This window comes from Rana temporaria, chromosome 1 (genome assembly GCF_905171775.1).
Source record: "Rana temporaria chromosome 1, aRanTem1.1, whole genome shotgun sequence".
NCBI classification, from domain to species: domain Eukaryota; kingdom Metazoa; phylum Chordata; class Amphibia; order Anura; family Ranidae; genus Rana; species Rana temporaria.
In genome coordinates, this window is record NC_053489.1 from 175527414 (window position 1) to 175550794 (window position 23381).

Here is a 23381-nt window from a genome sequence, read left to right on the forward strand (position 1 = left end):
AAGCACTCCTTATCCCCTTGTGTGCCACATTTGGTATGTCATTTTTTTTGGGGGGGGGGTGGGGGCTTTGTTAGGAGTGGGACGTCCTGTCCTACTTCCTCCTTCTGCCCAGGGACCGCCTCAGCGACTTCTCTTCTTGTCCTTAGGCGGCCCCTCCCTTTAGGCGATCTCCAGGGACACGTGGCAGGTCCCAGGAGATAGCCTGTCCATTTATAGAGTGCAGCGCGACTCGCGCTTGCGCAGTGAGTTCCTGGCTGCGGAGTTGGAAGCTGTCATAGCCAGGTGCCCACGCTTTGAATGGAGGCGCTGGCCAGAGGGGGGGGGGAGGAGGAGCGTCGCTGGACCATGGAGCAGGTAAGTGTCCGTTCATTAAAAATCACTGTTAATAAACACTAAAAGACTGGAACTCCCCTTTAAATAAAACTACCATTATATCTGCAATTTGTAATTTGGAGAGGCGTTGCATGCCAAAAATCAGTGTTGAATTGGAATTTTTGCTATTTTTGTTTAAAGTGGTTTATTCAACAAAAAAAAAAAAAATTTAATCTGACGGACAAAGCTGTATGTGTCTTTTCTAACAGCCTAAATGGTGTCAATATTTGTCTGATAGGAAAAAGCAAAATCACAGGGACTGTGGAATCTTTTCCTGCCTGTAGAGAGCGACCCAGAGGGTAAATATGGTGCCAAGTTGACAAATGTGGAATATGCCCATCTCTGTGAATTAATGGGAACATCTCTGTATGCCCCTGAGGTATGTTGTATTGTACAGAAGTATATCATCAAAACATTTCTTTGTAAGTGCACAAAACAATATTTTATAACCTTAGTGTTTTTCAGTGTTATATTAGGTACCCCTCTGTATGTTTGCAGCTATACTACCCTCCTGGGTTTATTAACCTAAATATGAAGAAAATCACAAGCCAGGGATACAAGATGGCGGCTTTATGGTCTCCTGGTTCTAAATAATTGTATACCTATTGTAATGTGTTCTGTAAAGTTATTATTTGTAACTAATATACTGTTAACTAGAAAAATACTGCTACACCATGTAGTACCCCTTGGTGTAAACATAGCCTAGGTTAAGAAACATTATAAGGCCTTTTTCACATGAGCAGGTGTTCTGCCGCTGTTAAAAACATGTTTATTATTTTGAAGGACTCCAGGCACAGCGATCGCTTGCAGTTGTACATTGCGATTAGCAGCGATTACTTGCGTTTACATGCAGCTGCGTTTAGCTGCGGTGGAACATTTTTGCCATTTCTGATGTGCTTCCTGTTTTTCTTTCCTTGTTGCTGCTGCTATCCGCAGGTGAAATAGTACACTGCGATTACCTGCCGTTATGTGCAAATGGCTGTAATAAATCAGTCCTGGACGCAGTCAAATTCATTTTTTCGAACCGCACAAAACCCCATGCAACAAAACCGTTGCTAAATGCAGTATGTGAATGGGGCCATAGGAAAGCATTGTCTGAGTTTAGGTGCGGTAGATAACTTCTTCTATCCGCAGCTAAAAAGGCCAAAGGGTTTCCTAGATATACTGTAAATGCAAAAAGGGAATTAGCGCCACAGAACCTGATGATGAATAATTATGGATTTCAGCTGAGAGTGCTTTTACTCAATCCTAGTGAATCACTAGTAAGAAATGAAAATAGACAAATTGCACAAATCTATAGAAAATCCACATTTGCATGAACTATTCTTAAAATCAACAAAGATTCACTCCTAATTATTATTTTTTTATATATATATATATATATATATATATATATATATTAGGGCTGTGCAAATGAACTTTTAATTAATCGATTAATTAAATTTTTTTGATCGATCAAAATCTTTTTGATTGATTAAAATTCTTTTGATTGGTACTCACCTCTCCGCCAGCTTCTGGGCCTTCAGGGAGTTCCGTCGGAGATCCAGTAATGTCACGGACACCGGCGGGGCTTGCCGTGACCATCTGAAGGGCTCCTTTGCTGTGCCTTCATATCTGCATGCCGGCGGGACCTTACGCACATACAGATCCAACTACTTATAGCTGATCTCCTTGCAGGCTGATTCCCAGTGCAGCTACCAACCACTGGAAAAATGAAAAGCAGGATACAAAAAACACACAAAGGCAGCGCTCAATGGGAATAGCATTAAAACTTTTATAGTCTTCAAGTAGGTAACAGAATAAATATTGCACTGGAGATAAAATCGATGTAGCTATATAAACTGTAAAAATGGTGCGAGTAATACCAAACGGTAGCAAAAGCAGTCATAAAAACATGTAGCTAAGTATGATACTGGTATAAAAATGTGTACGATACCACTGCTGAATGCAGATGAGGAGGGTTAACATCAGATGTTAACATGTAGATGTCCCATGAAGGGAACTATCACAACTCCCAGTGGATGGCTGTAGAATCCCAGGTTAATAGAGGGAAGTGTAACAGCCCTTGTGTGTGGCAGATAGTAAGGTCCCACCGGCATGCAGATATGAAGGCAAAGCAAAGGAGCCCTTCAGATGGACACGGCAAGCCCCGCCGGTGTCTGTGACGTCACCGAATCTCCAACAGAACTTAATCAAGTTGTTAATTTACACAGCCCTAATATATATATATATACATATATATATATATATATATATATATATACATATATACATATATACATATATACATATATATATATATATATATATATATATATATATATATATATATCAGCACCTTCCTATCAATAGTCTACCTCTATTAAATATATGTTAAATATATATATTTTTTTTGTAAAATTATTTTTATTAAGTTTTCAAAACACGTATACAATAACAGGCCACATATGTGACCAACATTGACCGGTTAAAACACAGAGACCGGTGTACAAAACCCGAACATGACAAAACTGAAGGGAGGGAAAAAAAAAAAAAAAGGGGGGGGGGGGAAGGAATGAGGGGACCGAAAATGCTCACATTGAACCCCGTCGGCAGTCGCTGGACGGACTAGGATGGATAGACATAAAATATGGATCAGAGCACAACCGGTCCCCCCCACATAATATACATGAGACTCTTCCACCTACACCCAGCTCCAGTGCCAAATCAAATGACGTATGGCCCCGTTCTCTCCCAAGGAGCCCATCTATAGCAATAGCTTACCCCAAGATCCTCCACAGGCCTGAATTGTCACCCCTATGCGTGTGGGTCATAGTTCTCCCCAGTTCCTTCCTTCAGGATTCCCCGACCACTGTAGCTGCTAGGCACTAAACTTCTCCATCAAAGTAGCTTAGTCTGATACCGTATCTGTGGAGGCCATCCAACCCCCCCACACCTTATCGAACTTGGTCAATGCCCCTCTACTCAAGTATGTGGCTTTGTAAAATGGGATGGCTTTGTTGACTAATACCTTCCAGGCTGTCACCGTCGGGGCAGAGGAACTTTTCCAAGAAAGAATAATTTGTTTCTTAGCATAGAAGAGCACAAGAATGAGAAGAGTCCTTATAGCCCTAGTCGTAGCTAGGGGTTCAACCAAAGTAGCAAGCACACCTCCACAGTCATGGGGATTGAAATAGTAGTGACCGACCGGATGCAATCTACCACTGCCTGCCAGTATGCCTGAATCTGGGGGCACTCCCAAAAAATATGCATAAAATCGGCAGTAGGCATGGAGCACCGCCAGCAAGCCGATCCCTGACCCCTGAACATTCTAGCCAGCCTGGCAGGAGTCAGGTACGCCCTATGTAGGAACTTGTAGTGTATAAGTCTGTCTCTTGTAGAGACTAAGGCCTGGAAAGTCGCCCCCCAGACATCATCCCAGTCGTCCCTGTCCAATCCCGTGGTCACCAAGTCCCAAGCACGCCTACAAGGCGACAGCAACCCGGTGGTCTCGGGGAAAAGGTCTTTATAGAGGCTGGAAACCTCCTTGGGAAGTGGTTCACTACGAGCCAGTGATTCCAGGTCCCCAGACTCCAGAACCAAAGGATTCCCTCCGAACTGGGCCTGAAACGCATGGCGCAATTGTAGGTATCTAAAAAAATGGGTATTAGGTAGGTCATATCGCGTTTTCAAGTCATCAAACGTCCTCAAGGTACCATTCACTACAACGTGGCTTAAGGTCTTAATCCCATAGGCCGTCTATACCACCGGGTCCGGGTAGTCCAGAAAGTGGACCAAGTTGGGGTTTCTCCATAGGGGCGCGTGGGGGGAGAAGGTAGCACGATCAGTGGGTCTTAATGCTTGCGCCACGACCCATGCTCTGATCACTGACCTCATGGAAGGTGTTAAGGGGTACGGGGCCCTCGGGCCCCTGTAGACTAACCGGGAGAGTGCCTCATAGGAGCCCACGCAGGCAGCTTCCAGCGACACCGCAGCATCGTCTGGAGCAGAAGTCAGCCAACGGTGTGCTACCGTCAACTGGCCGGCCAAGAAATATTTAGAAAAATTGGGCACCGCCAGGCCCCCCTCCCCCCATGGCTGTTGAAGGATGGTCAACTTAAGGCGGGGTGAACTACCCTGCCAAAGGAAGGAGGATATCATACCATCTATGGCCTTAAAAACCGACTTTGGTATCCACACCGGGGCGTTCCTGAGCGTATAGAGCAGGAGAGGAAGGATCTTCATTTTAAGAAGATTAACCCTACCTATGAGGGACAGGAGGAGATTTTTCCAGGAGTTCAATTTTTTGGAGACGACATTCAGTAATGGGGACACATTAAGATCAATAAAGTTCGTCACGGAGTTAGTAATCTGCAACCCCAAGTACCTAATTTGGGTCACCCACTGTAGGGGGTTTGAGGGGTCGGCCCCTCCAGGGGACACATGGGAACGGAGTGGGAGGATTTTGGATTTGGTCCAGTTAACTTTGAGACCGGATACCTCAGTAAATTTGCCCATCAGTGACAGTGCGGCATGTAAGGAAGGACCAGTATCCCCAAGAAATAGAACCAGGTCGTCCGCATATAGAGTCACCGACTCAGTCAAAGTGCCCACCCTGATACCCTGGATTAGGGGCGAAGATCTCAACGCAATCGCCAGGGGTTCCATCACCAGGGCAAACAGGCCCGGTGACAGGGGACAACCCTGCCTGGTGCCCCTGGATACTGGAAAGGCGTCCGACACTTCGCCATTCAGACGAATTGCCGCCACTGGTCTATCATACAGCAATGATATCCATTTGAGAAATACAGGCCCGAAGCCCATACGCTCCAGCACCTGCGTCATATAGCCCCAATCAATGGAGTCGAACGCCTTTTCCAGATCGAAAAACACCAGGGCCCCCCCGTGAGATATTTCTCTGTCAATTTGCGTGTGCGTGTATACCCTGCGAATATTAATGTCAGTAGCCTTTTTGGGCATGAACCCCGTCTGGTCAGGAGATATCAAATGGTCTAAGCAGGACATCAACCTATTGGCCACCATCTTGGTCAATATCTTGAGGTCCATGTTCAGCAGCGCAATGGGCCTATAGGACGAACAGTAAAGGGGGTCTTTCTCAGGCTTGGGGAGCAGGACCACATAAGCCTCGTACCAAGAGGGGGGCATACTCCCTACCTCCAAACACTCCCCATAAAGGTTCAGTAGTCTGTGGGACACCACCTCTGAATAGGTCTTATACCACTCCGCCGGGATACCGTCAGGGCCCGGCGCTTGCCATTCGGGAAGGAGGCAATAGCCACAGCCAGCTCTTTAGGAGAGAAAGGAGCCTCCAAAAGCTCGACCGCCTCCCCAGGCAACACCGGGATCTGAATGGAATCCAGCAGGTCCGTCAGAACCTGGTTGTCATATTGTGGGATAGCCGCATAGAGGTCAGAGTAGTAGGACACAAACGCTTGTAGAATACCTTCCCTGTCCCGTGTCAGAGTGCCCCCAGTCGTGTAAATACATGGAACGGACACATGTGATCTGACATCTGCTGCCAAGTAGGCAAGCAGTTTCCCATTCTTATCTCCTCTTTCAAACAAATCCTCTGCCCTACGCCTAAACGTGCATTGTGTAAGGGATTGCAGGTGGACCAAGAAAGCTCTTCTAGCCATCTGCAACTCCACAAGTGTGGAGGTAGAGGGCGCCTCAGCATGGGCTTTCGCACACCGAATCTCATGCGCCTGGAGCGCTTCCGACTCAGAGTTCTTTTCAGTCCTGGCAGCCTTAATAGCTGCAATATACACTCCCCGGGTGGACGCCTTGAACGCATCACACACCATGTGTCCACCCGCAGAGCCTTCATTCGCCTCCCAGTACTCCATTACATGACCAGAGACCAGTGACTCAACTGATGGTTCATCTACCCATCCCGGGTGCAGCCTCCAGAGTCTCCGACCACCCCCCCCGGAACGACTCAGTGTCACCTGCAAGGGAGTGTGATCCGAGAGTCCCCCGGCCAGGTAATCAACATCCGTCACCTGCGGCAGGAGGGCCGGATTCGTGAAGGCAAGGTCTATACGGGAGGAGGAGGAGCTGACGTGGGAAAGATAGGAGTAACCTCTCTCACCAGGATGTTTCCACCGCCACAACTCCTCCACAGCCGCTACATCCGCCCAGTGTCTGAGGTCCAGATTTCGCACCCGGTTAGGGTTAGAAGCATCCAACCCGTAGTCCAATACATTGTTAAAATCCCCAGCCACCAACAACTTTAATGGGCCAAAAGTGGCAATTTTCTCTAAAATCAGGTATAATACCTCTTTGTTGAAGGGGGGAGGGACGTACACATTAGCTATGGCCAGCAGCTGAGAGTCAACAGTGAGAACCACAATAGCATATCGCCCGTGGGGGTCTGTCACAACATGTTCTATATTACATTGCAGTTTCTTGTGCAGCAGGATGACCACACCCCTTGCATACGAGGAATAAGTGGAGTGTACCGCTCTCTGTATCCAGTTCCTATTCAGGGAAAGAGTTTTACTACCCACCAGGTGGGTCTTTTGCAGGAGAACAATATGTGGGTTCAGGGATTTAAGATACTGTAGAACTAAAGACCTTTTGTATTTAGAGTTTAGACCGCGGACATTCCATGACACTAGCTTAATATCATTCATTAGGTGGGGGGAGGTAACATGCTAATGAAAGGTAAATCAAGCATACGAGGAGGGAGGAAGCTGGACACAGAGAGACATTGAATAACATAGCACAGCAGTTTAGCAGAGTATGACACCTAGAGCATTGCACATAGCACAGTGTAGCACATTTGGAGCGAGGCCCCAGGGCCAATAGGGGGTGGAGGCACAGAGTCAAAGCCTCATATAGAAAGACAGGGGAAAGGCAAAAAATGCCTGGGAAAAAAATTAACAACAAAAAGTTAAAGCAAAAAAACATCGTTAGAATCCCAACGCCCTGTTTGCTCCAGGCGAACCAAACTAAAAAACGGTACTACCGCCGGAGAAACTTTATACCCAAAAACTTAGAAATCAGGTGTGGAACGTCTCAACAGTTCATCCACTCTAAGAGAAAAAATAAAGAGGAAAAAGAAGTTCCGAGGGGTTCCAGGGAAACACCAAGAGATTCCAAACCGTGCTAAACAGTACCTGTTGCTCCTGTCAGGAACGGATGCTTGACCACGCAGAATAGTCCATCTATCATTGATCTACTAAGTTCAGCAGCCAAGAGCAACCGGAGTGCAGTAAGGAGGTACTGCAGCAAGGAACCACTGCTCCCAGCAAGAATATCGTGATGAGGTGAGTAACTTTTCCTCCCTAGGCCGACTGCTCCGCCACCCAGCCTCCACAGGCCTCTAGGCCATCGAATCCAGCCAATCCACCGCCTCCGCCGGAGAGTCAAAAAATTTTGCAGAGCCCCTATGGATCACCTTTAGGCGACTAGGATGGAGCATGCTGTACACCAGGCCTTTTTCCCGCAGGCGACGACGGACATCCGTAAAGGAGCGCCTCCTCTTCTGCAGCTCCTGAGAGAAGTCAGGATACAAATGGATCGCCGCATTTTCATGCTTCAGCTCCGGTTGTTTTCGGGCCTCTGCCAGGATCATGTCCCGGTCCCTGAAATTCAGGAGGCGGACCAGGAACGCACGCGGCCATGCACCCACAGGCCTCTTGCCGGTGGGGACCCTGTGAGCGCGCTCCACTACGTAGACAGGGGACAGATTCCGCAGGCCCAGGAGTTCTTTAAAGAATGTCTCCGCAAACTCCACCGGGTTGGCTCCTTCTGCGCCCTCTGGGAGCCCAACCACCCTAAAATTGTTGCGGCGGAGGCGATTTTCGGCGTCCTCGGAACGGGCCAATAGGACCCTGACCTGCTGTTGCAGCTCCCCAACCGAGTGAGCGGTGGAGGCCACCGTGTCCTCTACCACGGAAATGCGGTGTTCTGCCTCTGACAGGCGGCCTCTAAACTTGTCCATGTCCTGCCTTATCAGCCCACACTCTATGGCCAGGGTGTCAATCTTACCCTCCACGGAGGACTTGCTGTCCGCAATGGCCGCCAGAATCGCGGCGGTGGACCGACCTCCCAGCATCCCCGGCGGGTCCTTCTCTTCCATCTGCGGTCCCTCCAGGTCCAGCGACTCGAGGTCCGCCATCCAGGAGTCCGTTTGCGCTGCCACCGAGGCCGGGCAGGATGGTGAAGGCGGCAAGATGGCCGCCGCGCGCGTGTTTGGCGGTGGGCGCCGGGCAGAAGAAGAACTCACCGCCTTCTTGGCCGAGCCGCGCTTTCCAGTCATCGGGAGGACCGGGGCTGTCCCCCGGACAGGAGGAAGAAGCTTGCTGAGCAGGATGGCACCCTAAGGTAAGGATGGAGACGGATTCAGAGCACGGATGGCAGGAGCACAGGCAAAGCACGTCCGTCTCGCTCTACATCCCGGCCACGCCCCCATGTTAAATATTTTTAATGCATATGGTGAAATGCAAGTGCTAGCACACTGTATATGGGTCTATATAAACATAAATCTAAAACTGCAACTAACTGCTAATCAGTGCTGACAAAAAGTGCATATGTGAACATATTTTCAAAAATAAAAAACATATAAAATAAAAAAAGAGTCCCAAATTGCATCTTTTTTTTTTTTTTATGTATTTTGAATACATATTGAAACAATAAAATGGTGTTTTATTGGGTTTTCAGTCTTCATTTTATACTCTTATTTTTAGATCTTCAATTGTTCAGCCCCAGACACAGGAAATATGGAAGTGCTGGTTCGCTATGGGACAGAGGAACAGAAGGAAACATGGTTGAAGCCACTATTGGAAGGAGAGATCAGGTCCTGTTTTGCAATGACTGAACCAAAGGTAAAACAATGTTTTACTCTAAAATATTTGCTTCTAAAGACATGCATTACGTGTACTGAGAAAATGAAGGATTCTGCGCACAACTGGACTGTAGAAGACTTTTTTTCTTAGTTTAACAGCCACATGATACAGCTCATATTCATTTGTGGTCACGCATGCTTTTTTTAAGAGCACAGTTCAGTGAGAAGTCTTTGAAAAAGCACTCCTAATTATAAAATATAAAGGAGCTGTATTCTGTGCTATTTAATAAACTAAGAACGTTTTCCACCTTTTGGTTGTGCAGTAATTTGTTCACATTCTTAGTACCTGGCTGCGAGTGAGACAAACCAGACCATCACCCAACTGATACCCACCTGGGGCAGTTTGTTTTTTTATATGAATCTGAATGCTTTACGTGTAGTTTCTAGTTTTTTATACTCCGATTAAGGGTCCTTTCACACGGAGCGGACCGTTTCTGTGTCCGCTCCGTGTGTCCGCCAAAGCTCAGCGGGGATCTGTCTCTGCTCCGCTCTCCCCTATGCATCCGATCCGTTCCGCCGAACGGAAGAAAAATAGGGTTTCTTCCGTTCGCAAAAGCGGATCCCGTCCGACACGGACGCTAGCGGATGCTCCCTCCGCTAACGGACGCAATCCCATAGGGATTCATTACAAGTCTGTTTAATGGACTTGTAATGAACGGACGAACGGTCCGCTCGTGTGAAAGGACCCTTAGTATTTTAAAGGTGTCTTCCACTTTTAACAATTGCTACACTTCTGGCTAGGTGCTTGTTAACTCTTTCATGCCTTTACTGGAAAAATAATAGGGCATTTATTTATTTTTTATTGGAAAAAGCCAACTTTATTTGGATAAAAGTAATTTTACAAAGTAGTTGCTTATGTAGAATAATAAAACAGTACATTATAATAGTCATTTTGTGTGAGATTCTTTGTACATACATGTTAAGGCACAGGTTTATGAGGGTATAGACATCCAGTATATAAGAAACTTCATGTCATTCAGCTACCAATACAGTTCTGATTAAGATTTTCATGGTTAACACCTTCATATGACAGTCACTTTCTACGTTCATCCAAGTAGGCCTGTCTGCTGGGCTTGGATTATTTTAGGAACATGTTTCTCCATCCTCTAACCATCTATCCCACACCTTTTGAGTACTTATACGCGCACTTTCTATGGGCATAGACTAATTTTTTAAATGGTAGTGCATCATTAATGTCCCTCTTCCATTGGCGTATGGAGGGAGGCTGAGCCTGCATCCATACCTTGGCTATGCCATTACGGGCCATAAACAGTTTAATTTAGAAATGTAGCTTGGTATTTGTCAATTTCTACATCTGGCAGAAGTCCCAGAAGACATAGTTTGGGGTCTAATACCACTGGGGAACCCATATTGTCATGTAAAAACTGGACAATCTGCGTCCAGTATGTCTGAATGTTTGAGCAGCTCCATATGAGATGGAAGAACGTTCCAGATGCTGCGTGGCACAAATGGCATGTCGGGTCATAAGTATGGAGGAATTTCGCCTTTTTTAGGGGAGTCAGGTAGGCTTTGTGTACAATGTATATCTGTATCAGTCTGTCAGATAACTTGGGGGATGTCAGTCTGGTCCCTTCCAATATTTCATCCCAGTCTTCCTCCTCCATAGGGCCTATGTCTTTTTTTCCCATTCCATTTTTGCCTTTTGTGCAATAGCATTTGAACTGCGGTTTCTGATCTTTAGATACAGGGTTGATATGCGTTTATAGGGTTCCTCTTCCATTATTACATCCAGAACTGGGGGAGAATCTGACACTTCTTCCATGTTTGGTAATTGTGTTTTCAATGCATGGCGCAGTTGTAGATACTTAAAGGCGATCTGGTTATGGAGTTTATATTCTTCCTTAAGTACTTGAAACTGCTTGATTCTGGAGTTGGATAACACCTGATGGAGGTGTATTATGCCATGTGTAGCCCATACTGTCAAATCTGAGAGATTCTAACTCGGGTAGGTGTTTGTTGAACCATAGTGGGGTGTGGGTGTGAATTTTCCCAGTGTTTTTTTTTTCCAACGTGATTTCCCATATTCTTTGATGATGGAATAGCATTCACATATTATACCTTGTGTTTTTTTTTAGCTGTTTCCCTCTGAGGATAGCTTGGAGCGGGGTAAATGCTGGGTGACCCGGTTTATTACATACTAGGGTATGCTGGTATATGTGGGAGAGTTAAGCTGCCAAGTAATAATCCTGTAAATCAGGAAGGGACACTCCTCCCATATCCGCAGGGTTCTTCAGAACATGGCAGGCCAGTTTATGTAGGGCATTTATTTCTAATTTATCAAAACATGCAGGTACTTATCATTGTGCATAATTTTGTTTTTTCTTTATCTTGTAAGACTGTCCACACTGGTTCCAGGGATAGAGTCACTGACCTTTTTATATATTCTGCCTTAGGTTGCTTCTTCTGATGCCACTAACATTGAGGCTTCAATAACAGAAGATGGGAACTCCTATATTATTAAAGGCCATAAATGGTGGACATCAGGTATAAATTTTAAAAAGATTAAAATGCCTATGTGTGATGTGAATGTACCTGTTTTGCTTTTCATGCTGTGAAATATTTGCAAGAGTGTTCTATCATAATTCAGGGCTGATGCTTTTGTCATATCTTCTGAACACCCACGATAATTTGGGATCGATGTTCGTTCTCTTCCTACCAGAAAAACAAATGTGGCTGTCTGTAACCATTGAATATGGTATCAAATTTTATCTTGGTAAAAGAACTAGTGGTCTCCCAACTGTGGCCCAGGGGCCAGATGCAGCCCCTTGCTTGCCTTTATCTGGCCCTTTGAGCACTTTTCCTTCTGATACAAGACATTATTCCTTCCACTGACACCAACAATGGGGCAATATTCCTGCTGACATAACAATGGGACACTATTTCTTCCATTGACGCAAAAAATGGTGCACTATTCCTCCAACGGACACCAATGATGAGGCATTCTTAATCCCACTGACACCAATGATGGGGCACTATTCCTTCCCCCCAATATTAAAGATGCATTGTTTACTCCTACTGATGCCAGGACAATTTCTACTCCCAATGGCCACAGTCCTGCCCCCTAAAGTTTAGAGGACAGCAAACTGACCCTTTCTTAAGAAAGTTTGGAGACGGACCTAAACTATTGCATTACCAAGAATGCTGCCATTTTCATACTTGCAGGCACAGAGAATTGGGTGCCTATGCACAAAGTTAACCGCGCTTAATGCTTAACTTTTGTAAATGGTCCACCCAATATTTACTAGGTATCTACAGCAAACGTGTGTATGATAATTTAATAATTGAAGCTTTCCAAAAGCTGAGAAAATGTTAAAGTATCACTGAAGGAAAAACTTTTTTATTTGTTTTATATAGAGCAGAGAGTGATTAGAACACAGTTTTTTAATGCTGCCTGTGCCCCTCTTAGGGAGTTTCACCCTCTATATTTTTCCTGTTTACAGTTAATACCAAGAGTAAAATAAAATAAGAGCCCATTCACACAGGGGCAACACGACTTCTAGCACGACTTTGGGAGGCAACTTGGACACGACTTGAGTATGAATCATCAGGCAACTTTCAAGGCAACTTCAAGTTGCCTCCAGGACAGTACAAGGCAACTTCAAGTTGCCTCCAGGACAGTACAAGGGAACTTCAAGTTGCCTCCAGGACAGGAGGCTTTCCAGTGGCCAATCAAACAACAATCAGCTCTGGGGGAGGGAGGGGTTTGCCTGAGAAATGTATGTTATCTTCCTGTATTGTTGCTTCAGTTAAGACAGTGATCAGACTTCTGAGGCATCTTCCATTGAAATCAATGGGTACAAATTGCCTAAAAGTCGGATTGAAGTAGTACAGGAACCTTTTCTGAAGTCGGAGCGACTTCAGTAGTGTGTATTAAGATGGCTCCATTCACTTCCATTCATTTTCTCGACTGTGCGACTTGGGGCAACTTGAAGTCAGATTCCAGGCTCTCAATCTCAAAGTTTAGGTTGTCACCAGAACAGGAAGGAAGGGGGAATCTTCAAATGGGAAAACAAGTTCTGGTGGCAATTAAGGATTTCTTTATCGTACATCACGGGACACAGAGCTGCATAGCCATTACATGTGGGTTATAGAGTCTACCTTCAGGTGATGGACACTGGTGTAATCAATTAAACAGGAAGTTCCCTCCCTATATAACCCCTCCCCTACTGGGAGTACCTCAGTTTTTTCATCAGTGTCTAAGGTGTTGGTCACGAGTTAACATGTGCTCTTAGGAGCTCCACTGGAGGGATCCATGCTGGATGTAAAAAGCCTCCATAAATCCGGATCCGTCCAAGGTGCTTCATAGCCAAAGTGGACGGTACCCGGGCCTCGGTACGAAGAACGAGGTTTAGCCTATAATGCCTCTCTGCGGAGGGCTGGATCCTGGGTTCCAGAACTTTGTGCCTTCTAAGGACCAAATGTTTTTTCTGCTGCCAGGGTGCTATATAGGTCCAGGGGTGTGGTGTTCCTGCCATGGACCCCGGTCCCTGAAGGTCTAGGACTATACCCACGGTGAAGGGGGAAGATTGGGCCTCTTGCTTGGCAATACCCTGCAGCGTGGAAAGGTAAGAGAGGGACCTACGGGACTTGGTTCGACAGTAGGTCTTCTGTAGGGGACTATGGGTCTCGCCTATATTATGTTTTTATGCATGGGCAATGTAAACCACGATGTCTTCTGAGACGGGATGGCTCAGGGCACCCATATACCTCCCCTAGCCGGCATGTAGCCTGGGCCACTATGTCTGTTCAGACAGGATGGCTGTAGTACCCATATATCTCCCCTTGAAGGGGCTGGTACATAAAAAAAAAAAATGCCCTTAATCCTATGCAAAGCATTGTCTTCCATGAGTAGCTGCAAGTCTTATCTGTTTTTCCACTACTATGGGCAGTAAAAGACATGCCTGATGTTTTCGCTTACCATGCTTTCCAAAGATGGAAGCTTAAGTGTTAGCTGGTCTATTGTGCGTCCCACTTCCTCAGCTTCAGGCTCTACCATGTCGCACGTGCTCAGTGCAGTCGCAGAGAGGGCTCTTCAAAAAGGCCCAGACGTCAGAGCTCTGTAAAGCTAGGGGGACCCAAACGCAAGCACCTTGTGTGAGTTGGATACAGATTCATCTAAGACGCCTACTCCGCATCTAGCTGTGCAGATTAGCAGGCATTGTTGCTGCCAGACTAAGTTCAGCTGTTGATGCACCTGGGTTAAGCTCCTCTGCTTTTAGCTTAGGACTTTGGTCTCCCCATTGAATAAGGTCAGGGGTAGGAATATAAAAAGGAATCGCCACCTGAACCTGGTGGCCCCTTATTCTCCCCTGTAGAGACAGCTCACAGATTGAGCCATCAGACCTGTCAGGCAATCAATGCAGCCTCCCCCAACATTGCAGCCACTCTGCATGTGTTTTGTTTTTTGCATCACATTTGTTGTTCTACAAGAGGTTAACTGCTATGTTCGCAGCATCCTCACAAGAAGCAAAAAAAAAAAAAAAAGCAGGGTGTGTCCCTTTTCCTGCTTTAATCCTTAAACAAAGGGATTAGAAGAGCTGGGGATGAAGGTTCACTGTCAGAGGACAGGAGACAGGAGCTGCAGCCTAACGAGGAGAAGCTATCAAAGGCCCTACAGGTTCTGATTGCACCTGCAGTCTTTTCAGAGATTCATGATGCATATAACTTCCCTCTGCCTACTTGGCCAAAGCCTCTATCTTCTCCTTAGAGTGTAAAGAGAGGTTTTCCTATAGGTGGCTAGTAAGACCTCCATATGGTCCTCAGCCTGGTGTCGGCTTCAGGCTAACCAAATGCACATCTGAGGGATGCACAGTTGCTGGTACACATTGCTAACGTCTCTTAATTGAGGAAACGCACATCTACAGAGGATAACTTCCTCTTTACCAGTCCGCATGTTGCATAAGATACATGAGTTTGGAATGCATGTGGGATAAAAACAAGTAACAGAGCATGTTTTATTGTGGATCGCATAAGGATACATGTTTCTGTCTGTATGGTGTTGCATGTTTGTTAGAGTTGCATAGAAATGCTTGAGTGCATAAAGATGCTAGTTACCTGGATTACCCAAGGATATTTGGTCACACAGAGAGACTTGTTTCCACAGAAAGGCCTAAAATCGCATAAAGACGTTTGTATGTATAAAAATGCTGGATCACACATGGTTACTTGATCACCCAAATCCTTGATTACCCAAGGATGTTTGGTCACACAGAAGTGCTTTGTTTCCACATAAATGCCTAAAATCGCATAAAGTTGCTTGGATGCAAAAAAGATGCTGGATCACACATGGTTACCTGATCATCTGCGTCCTGGATTACCCAAGGATATTTGGTCACACAGAGAGGCTTGTTTCCACAGAAGTGCCTAAGTTCGCATAAAGATGCTTGTATGCATAAAAATGCTGGAATCACACATGATTACTTGATCACCCAAGTCCTTGATTCCCCAAGGATATTTGGTCACACAAAGAGGCTTGTTTCCACAGAAATGCCTAGAATCGCATAAAGAGGCTTGAAGGCATAAAAATGCTGAATCACACATGATTACCCGATCACCCAAGTCCTTGATTACTCGAGGATATTTTGGTCGCACAGAGAGGCTTGTTTCTACAAGAATGCCTAAAGATCGCTTAAAGATGCTTGAATGCAAAAAGAAGCTGGATCACACATGGTTGTCGGATCAACAGCGTCCTGGATTACCCAAGGATACTTGATCACATAGAGAGGCTTGTTTCACAGAAATGCCTAAAGTCGCATTAAGATGCTTGAGTGCATAAGGATGCTGGATCGCACAGGGGTGCTTGGTCACACAAGAGTCCTTGGTCACACAAGGGTTCTTGTCCGCACAGTAGTGCTTAAAATGCATAAGATGTTGATCGCATGGAAGATGCTGAATCGCATAAGGATGCATGATTACTTTAAAGTTGCACATGGCGGCCTAATTGAGCAATACAGGATTCCTTGTGTTTGCATAGAAATACGTGTCTGCATGGGTTCATGTTGCACATTGTTGCATAACACGTTTATAGCGCATGCTTGCTTGCAAGATGCTTGTTCCAGAGCACACATGCTATATGCATGTTTTGCTTAAAACATATTTATATGAATTCATGCTTCCAGGAACACACGCTGCCATGTACACACACTTCCATTGAGGCATATGGCTTTAACACTTGTCACATGCACACATGGGGAGCCAGTTGCATATGTGTTTATTTACTTGGGTCTGCAGAGGTTGTCTGCGTTTCGCAGGGGAACAGCACTATCTTCAGTTGGTGGTCTTGCCCTTTTGGGTTAGCCTCCGTGCCTGGGTTGTCAGGGTGCTAGGGCCCACCTCTAGCAGGTCTGTAGGCCCAGGGTATAGCAGTAATGGCATACCGAAGCAAACTCCTGCTGATGGGTCAGTCAGTAGCATGGCTGGACCTAAGGGTGTCCAGCATGGTCAAGTATCTGGAACTCTAAAGATACATTCTTTCATTTGACAAGAAGCTGGGTATGTTTGGCACAGTCCAAAAAGGAGAGTTTTTTGGCCTCAGACAAGACCATCGCTATAAGAAAACTGGTCTATGTGGTCACGGCAAGGAACAGTTCCTTACTTTTGGCCTTTTGATTAAGGCACTAGGGAAGATGCTGGCTTCATTCAAGACAGTTCCCTATACTAACTTTTATTCAGGGCTGTTATAAACAGTATTTTGTCGGCCTAGAAAGAGTGGATCTTGACCTAGCATTATCCAAAGAACCCGGTCCCAGAGATATGCTGGAATTCCTCTTGGTGATTCTTAACTAAAAGGGTTTGCCAGGTCAGGAAGAGACCATGGCCCAGGGGAAGTAGTCAAGCTCCAAGGGAGCCTTATCTGTCAGCTAGAGCTACCGTTGGAGCATCTGGCTTAGGGGCCTGAACGTTCAGGTGGCAGGTTGGTTCTGTCAGAGTACAATCAGACTATGCCATACTAGTGATTTACTTAATTTACCAAGGAGGAGCTTGTGCCTTGCCTATTGACATTCGTCATTTCATGAAATGCAGAATTGGCAGGCGATTCGCTGGAGCCGTCAACAAGTGTCTCCGGGAGAATGACCTCTACACCCCGACTGTTTTCCTGACCAAATGTCACAGAAATAGTACCCTGTACATAAGATGTATTGGCGTCCAGGCTCAACAAGAGATTGAACAGCTTGGGGTCAAGGATAAAGGATCCACCCGCATGCGGGGCAGATGTGTTTGTAATCTGGGGGGACCAGTTGTCACTGGTTGTGTCTCTCCCCCCAGTGCCGCGACTTGTGGCTTCTATGCAACATTAGAGGAGAACGGAAGCTGGCCTGATTACTCCGGCATAACCCTGACGACCTCTCGGTGCAGGAACAGTAAGGGTGGTAGTACAGGAACCACAGTCCCTTACATCTTGTCCAGGCCTACTTTGCAGGGGGTATTACATCCTGCCTTGCAACAGGTGAATTAATGGTCTGGCTATTATAGCCCACATTCTCGAGGATCGGGGCATTCAGAATCAGCGGCAATTCCCTTGATTCATACAAGAGAGCTGGCCTCCAGGACCAGATATCCTACGGTCTGGAAGACCCATGTTCCTGGTGTGAAACCAGATAGTGGCATCCGTGGAAGTTTGTCAAAGGTAAAATTCCTGCCTTCCTACATTTGGAAAGGAGACGGAGCTAGCCTTAAGTTATATCAAGGATCCGATCTCGGCCTTGCTTCCAAAGGTTGCTTACTTCACACTCTTTGGTCCGGGCTGTTATACAAGGGGTGACGTGCATAAGTCCACCAGTTGGGTCGCCCTTGTGCTCGGAGGATTGGCTCTAGTTTTGTCGGCTTACAGGGTCAGCTCCTTGGGCCGATGCACCATATTTCTCTTCATCCTTTAACAAGAAATTGGTGTTCTTGGTTGTGGTAGCCTCCAAGAGAGTTTCAGTATTGGCAACTTTCTTGGTATAGAGCCATACTCAATTATTCTTACAAGTAGAGTGATTTTCATCCTCACCCAACCTTATTTACTAGAAGGATCTAGTATTCATTTGAATCTAGATATTCTTACCTTCCCTTTTTTCAAAACCTTGTTTCACGGAAGGAAAGGTTATTGCTTTTCTCTCAATTGAGATGAGAGCAGTTAAATACCTATCTAAAGGTGTCCGATATAGAAAGCTGACGTTTTTATTGGGCTGCCAGAAGACCCTAGATGGGCAGGCAGTGTTCAGGTCAGCTATTAAAATGGTTACACTCTCTCTCTCTCGTTGGAGTAAGAAGGGTCTAGGCCTATCTGAAGCGGCTGCTCGGATACGGAAAACTGATGTTGTTGCGCTACCAGGAGGCCCCAGGAAAGGGCAGGCAGCGTCTAAAAACAACTGTTTTTAAGGTTGATTCATCAGGTTATTATTCAGGCTTGTGGTAAGAGTAGGATTCCCCCTGTTTTTTTGTGGGGGTGCTCCCTACCAGGATGGTAAGCGCTTTATGCGCAATGCATTTCCAAGCCTTTATGACGCAGATTTTCAAGGCCGCAACTTGGTCATCTGTGCTTACGTTCACTAACTCCTATCAGGTAAACATAAGACGGCAAGAGGATGCAGCTTTTTGGCGCAGTATGCTGCAGGCAGCATTATAGATCCTCACGTCTGATGGCGGTCTGCGTTGTTGGTGTCTCCCTCCCCTCAGTAAGCATTGCTTTGGGACATCCCACATGTAATGGCTATGCAGCTCTGTGTCCCGTGATGTACTCCAAGAAAAGGATTTTACAGGTAAGCTGTTATAAAAATCCTATTTTTCTCACTTTGGAGGGAATTTCTCTCACTTCCTGTTTTGGTTATGGGGCCGGAAGTGAAGGGAAATCTCCCCAATCATACACAGATGGCAAAAAAACTGACAGGGATTATAATCCTCTCTTGCTCTATACAGAAAGGAAAAAAAGTTTTTCCCTTTAGTTCTACTTTAATTATGAATTTTTGTTAAATCTAAATGAAAAGGCCAAAAATATTTGCTGTACTTATAGACTCATAGACTGTTAAATTACTTTTTTTTTTTTAAACTCTCGCCATGCAAAGTACCCAGACTGCCTTTTTCTGACCTCTTTATGTAAATTTTAGTTTCCCGCTTGTCATTGTTCTATAATGGCTTTAGAGTTAAATTCCACACACATATACAGTACACACATGCCTGCTGGATGTGTGGTAATACTGTATCTAGCTTAGACTACATTCAGTATATACCACTGTGCCAATCCAGGTGAGCGATTCATTCAAATGAATACAGAGCCTGCTCGGATTGGATTAACAACCTCTGCCAAGTCGAGCAGGCTACATACAGCAGGCTCAGACTGCGAGAGATGGGCACCAATGGGAACTATTCTCCTGTATTCACATATCTTGGTAGGGAACATGCTGATAGGAGGATAGAGTAGAATGAACAAAGCTGGTAAGTTATAGAAGTATGTTGCTTCTCCTTCATTGTCAATTCAGTGGGTTGTGAGCCGAGAAGCACTAAAAATGGTGTCTCCGTCTTAGCTGTGCTGCCTGGCAGAGGTGTATAGATCACAAAAGTGTCTGGACAAAGTAACATTCTTTATATGAGTATTTCAAATGTGTATTTAACTGATTGCCTGGACTTCAATGTTAATGGGTCAGTGACCCGGATTAGTTATGAATATCTTGAGTTTAGACTTTGTTGCAATTATTACATACTTGTTTCATACATAACAATGCAACTAGAATTTTCAGAATAAGGTCAGCAGTGGCATCTTACATTTTTCTGTCTAAACATATTTCCTTTAAAGCGGAGCTCCACCCTAAAGTGAAACTCCCACTGATCGGAACCCTCCCCCCTCCGGTGTCACATTTGACACCTTTCAGGGGGAGGGGGGTGCAGATACCTGTCTAAAGACAGGTATTTGCACCCACTTCCGGGCCACACAGTCTCGGGCAGACTGCGGGCATGACGTCACCTCCCATCCCTCCCCCGTTGTGTTCTGGGAACACTCGGCTCCCAGTACACAGCGGGAGCCAATCGGTAGGCGTAGCGCGACTCGCGCATGAGCCGTAGTGAACCGGGCAGTGAAGCCGGAGCACTTCACTTTCTGGTTCCCTCACCGAGGATGGCGATCACTCGTCATCTGCTGCGGACGGCGCTGGACTCCAGGACAGGTAAGTGTCCTAATATTAAAAGTCAGCAGCTGCAGTATTTGTAGCTGCTGGCTTTTAATATTTTTTTTTCAGCGGACATCCGCTTTAAGAAGTGATGGAAATAATAGGTAAGGAAAAAATGCTCAAAAGCCATGAACGTGCTGGTAAATGGTTTGTTCTGAGCGAAGGCATAATTATGTCCATAAGGCAAGTATTGTACTATTGTGTTAATGTTGCTGATAATGATTTTTTTTTTTTTTTTAAAGGAGCATTGGATTCACGCTGTAAGATCTGTGTTTTTATGGGTAAGACAGATCCAGCAGCACCTCGTCATAAGCAGCAGTCAATGATTCTGGTACCCATGGACACTCCTGGAGTCACCATTCTGAGACCTCTCACAGTCTATGGATTAGATGATGCCCCAGGTAAACACATAGGGACAGGAAGTATATACTTAAAGAGGAGGTCCAGCCCCCCCCCCCCCCCCATGAAAAATTAAAAGTCAGCAGCTACAAATACTACAGCTGCTGACTTAATATATGGACACTTACCTGTCCAGGTAACCCCCGATGTTGGCACTCCAGCCGATCCGAAGATCGGGTCGCTGCCCTGTTTCTCGAAAGTCGGGAACGGTACCTGTCAAAAATAGGTACTCATTCCCCCCCCTTACCCCTGACAGGTGCCAAATGTGGTTTACCGTGGTATCTTCGGCTGTCGGGTGCACCTGTCACCATTTCTGGTAAGGGAACCCAGCAGTCCGCTCCCTACTGCACATGCGGCAGAGGATTGAGGAGGGGGCCGAGCTCCTGGGAGATCGTGCCGCGGCCCCGTCTCCCGGAAGTGGGGAACGGTACCTGAAAAAAACAGGTACTCGTCGTTCTCCCCTGACAGGTGCCAAATGTGGTACTGGAGGGGGGAGGAGACCGATAAGCGGCAGCTTCACTTTTGAGTCGAACTCCGCTTTAAGTAGATCTGTCAACATCACAAATAAAACCACAATAAACCAGATGCTGAACAGTATATACATTAACCACTTCAGCCCTGGAAGGTTTTACCCTCTTAATGACCAGGCCATTTTTTGCTATAAGGTACTGCGTTAGTTTAATTGACAATTGCGCAGTCGTGTATCCAAATGAAATTGATGTCCTTTTTTCCCCCACAAATAGAGCTTTCTTTTTTTTTTTTTATTTGATCACCTCTGCAGTTTTTTTATTTTTTGCGCTATAAACAAAAAAAGGGCGTCAATTTTGGGAAAACATTTTTTTTTACTTTCTGCTCTAAAACAAGACCAATAAAAATAAAAAATAAATGAAATTTATTCATCAATTTAGGCCAATACATGGCTAAAAATTCAGCTACATGTTTTTGGTAAAATAAAAACCCAATAAGCGTATATTGATTGATTTGCGCAAACGTTATAACGTCTACAAATGATGGGATATTTTTATGAAGTTTTTATTTCTTCATTTTTTTTACCAGTACTGGTGGTGATCAGCGATTTTTAGCAGGACAGCGTCATTGCAACGGACAAATGGGACATCTGACACTTTTGACACTTCTCTGGGGACCAGTGATACTAATACAGTGATCAGTGCTAAAAAAAATGCACTGTTACTGTACTAATGACACCGGCAGGGAAGGGGTTAACTTCAGGGGAGATCAAAGGGTTAAGTGTGTCCCTAGGGGGTGCTTGCTAACTGTGTAGGGCTTGCTCTGACTGGGTGAAGACAGAGATCGTTGTTCCTGCTTAGCAGGAACACCGATCTCCATCTTCTCCCCTCAGAACGACGAACCTAGGCATATCGCCATTCTGCCTCTCCCGGGAACAATCGCGGATGAGCAGCGGACATCAGGTCTGACGGACTCGCTGATTGACATCCCCTGTGTCCAATCAGCGCATTATCACGCCTCCTCTACGCGCATGCACGTCACCCAGTGGCTATTGTACAAAATGACGTACAGGTACGTCATTTTGCACAATAGGGCCGACCTGCCGCAGTAAATATGCGGTTGGCGGTCGGCAATTGGTTAAAGTGGGCCTGAGTTCAAAAAGTAAACATTTTCTATGCTATAGGTAACATATAAAGAATGTTTATCATGTCTAAGTACTACCCTAATCGAGTTTCCTTTTGTCCTGTGTACGTCCTAAAAGAAATTGGCACATTTCCTTTGTCTAGGCACTCCTATCCCTATAATGTTGTAGCTATACATCTGCATTGTGAGAGGCACTGCTGCCTGTGACTGCTAGTCTCACAAGATTTGTTGGTGTCACTAATGTCCTGCTCCCTGTTCTTGCTGGAGAGAAATCTTCACCTGAGGACCTGCAGTGCAAGGATCTTATTCATTCTGTGGATTTGTGCTTCATCCACCTCTCCTGATGCTTCATGAATATTTCCCTACCAGTCATCAGATCACCAGTCATTATGGGGCCAGTTCTAAAAAGAAAAATGAAAAGTTCTACCTCTATCAAAAGTCCACTTCCACACAAGGAAACCGCTTAGAACAAGGCAAGATGATTTAATAATGGGGGAAAAAATACAGCTGCATGTAGCCTACAGGGAATACTGGTGACTAGTCCTTTGTCTGTCTTTACTCGCTTTTATTGGGCAAAACTTCCATGGTTCAGATTCTATTTAATGTGTTTTTATAGTAAGACCCACGTCCAATCACGGTCCAAAACCTGACGCTTCAACCTCGGCAACATCTCCAAAATATGCCCCTTTCTAACCAATGACTGCAACTCCCTCCTTATTGGCTTACCTCTACATAGTCTATCCCCCCTTCAATCCATCATTAATGCTGCTGCCAGACTCATCCACCTTACTAATTTCGCTGTGCCTGCCACTCCTCTCTGTCAAGCCCTCCACTTGTTTCTGCTCACCCAACAAATTAAATTCCAACAACTACTTACAAAGCCATCCACAACTCTGCCCCCAGCTACATCACTGACCTAGTCTCAAAATACCAACAAATGTTGGCCCCGCCTCCCACTCTATGCTCACAGGTTTTGACTGCCA

The 23381-nt window shown here is 45.6% G+C and overlaps 1 protein-coding gene across 1 annotated transcript in view; it reads left to right on the forward strand.

The window, feature by feature from the left end:
• ACAD10 (acyl-CoA dehydrogenase family member 10) overlaps nt 1-23381 on the forward strand; it is a 105149-nt gene that overhangs the window by 71165 nt on the left and 10603 nt on the right. Inside the window, exons 14-17 of the mRNA XM_040346455.1 lie at nt 611-751; nt 9066-9203; nt 11638-11728; nt 20631-20789. Coding sequence (XP_040202389.1) covers nt 611-751; nt 9066-9203; nt 11638-11728; nt 20631-20789 — 529 coding nt within the window. The remainder of the gene's footprint in view (nt 1-610; nt 752-9065; nt 9204-11637; nt 11729-20630; nt 20790-23381) is intronic.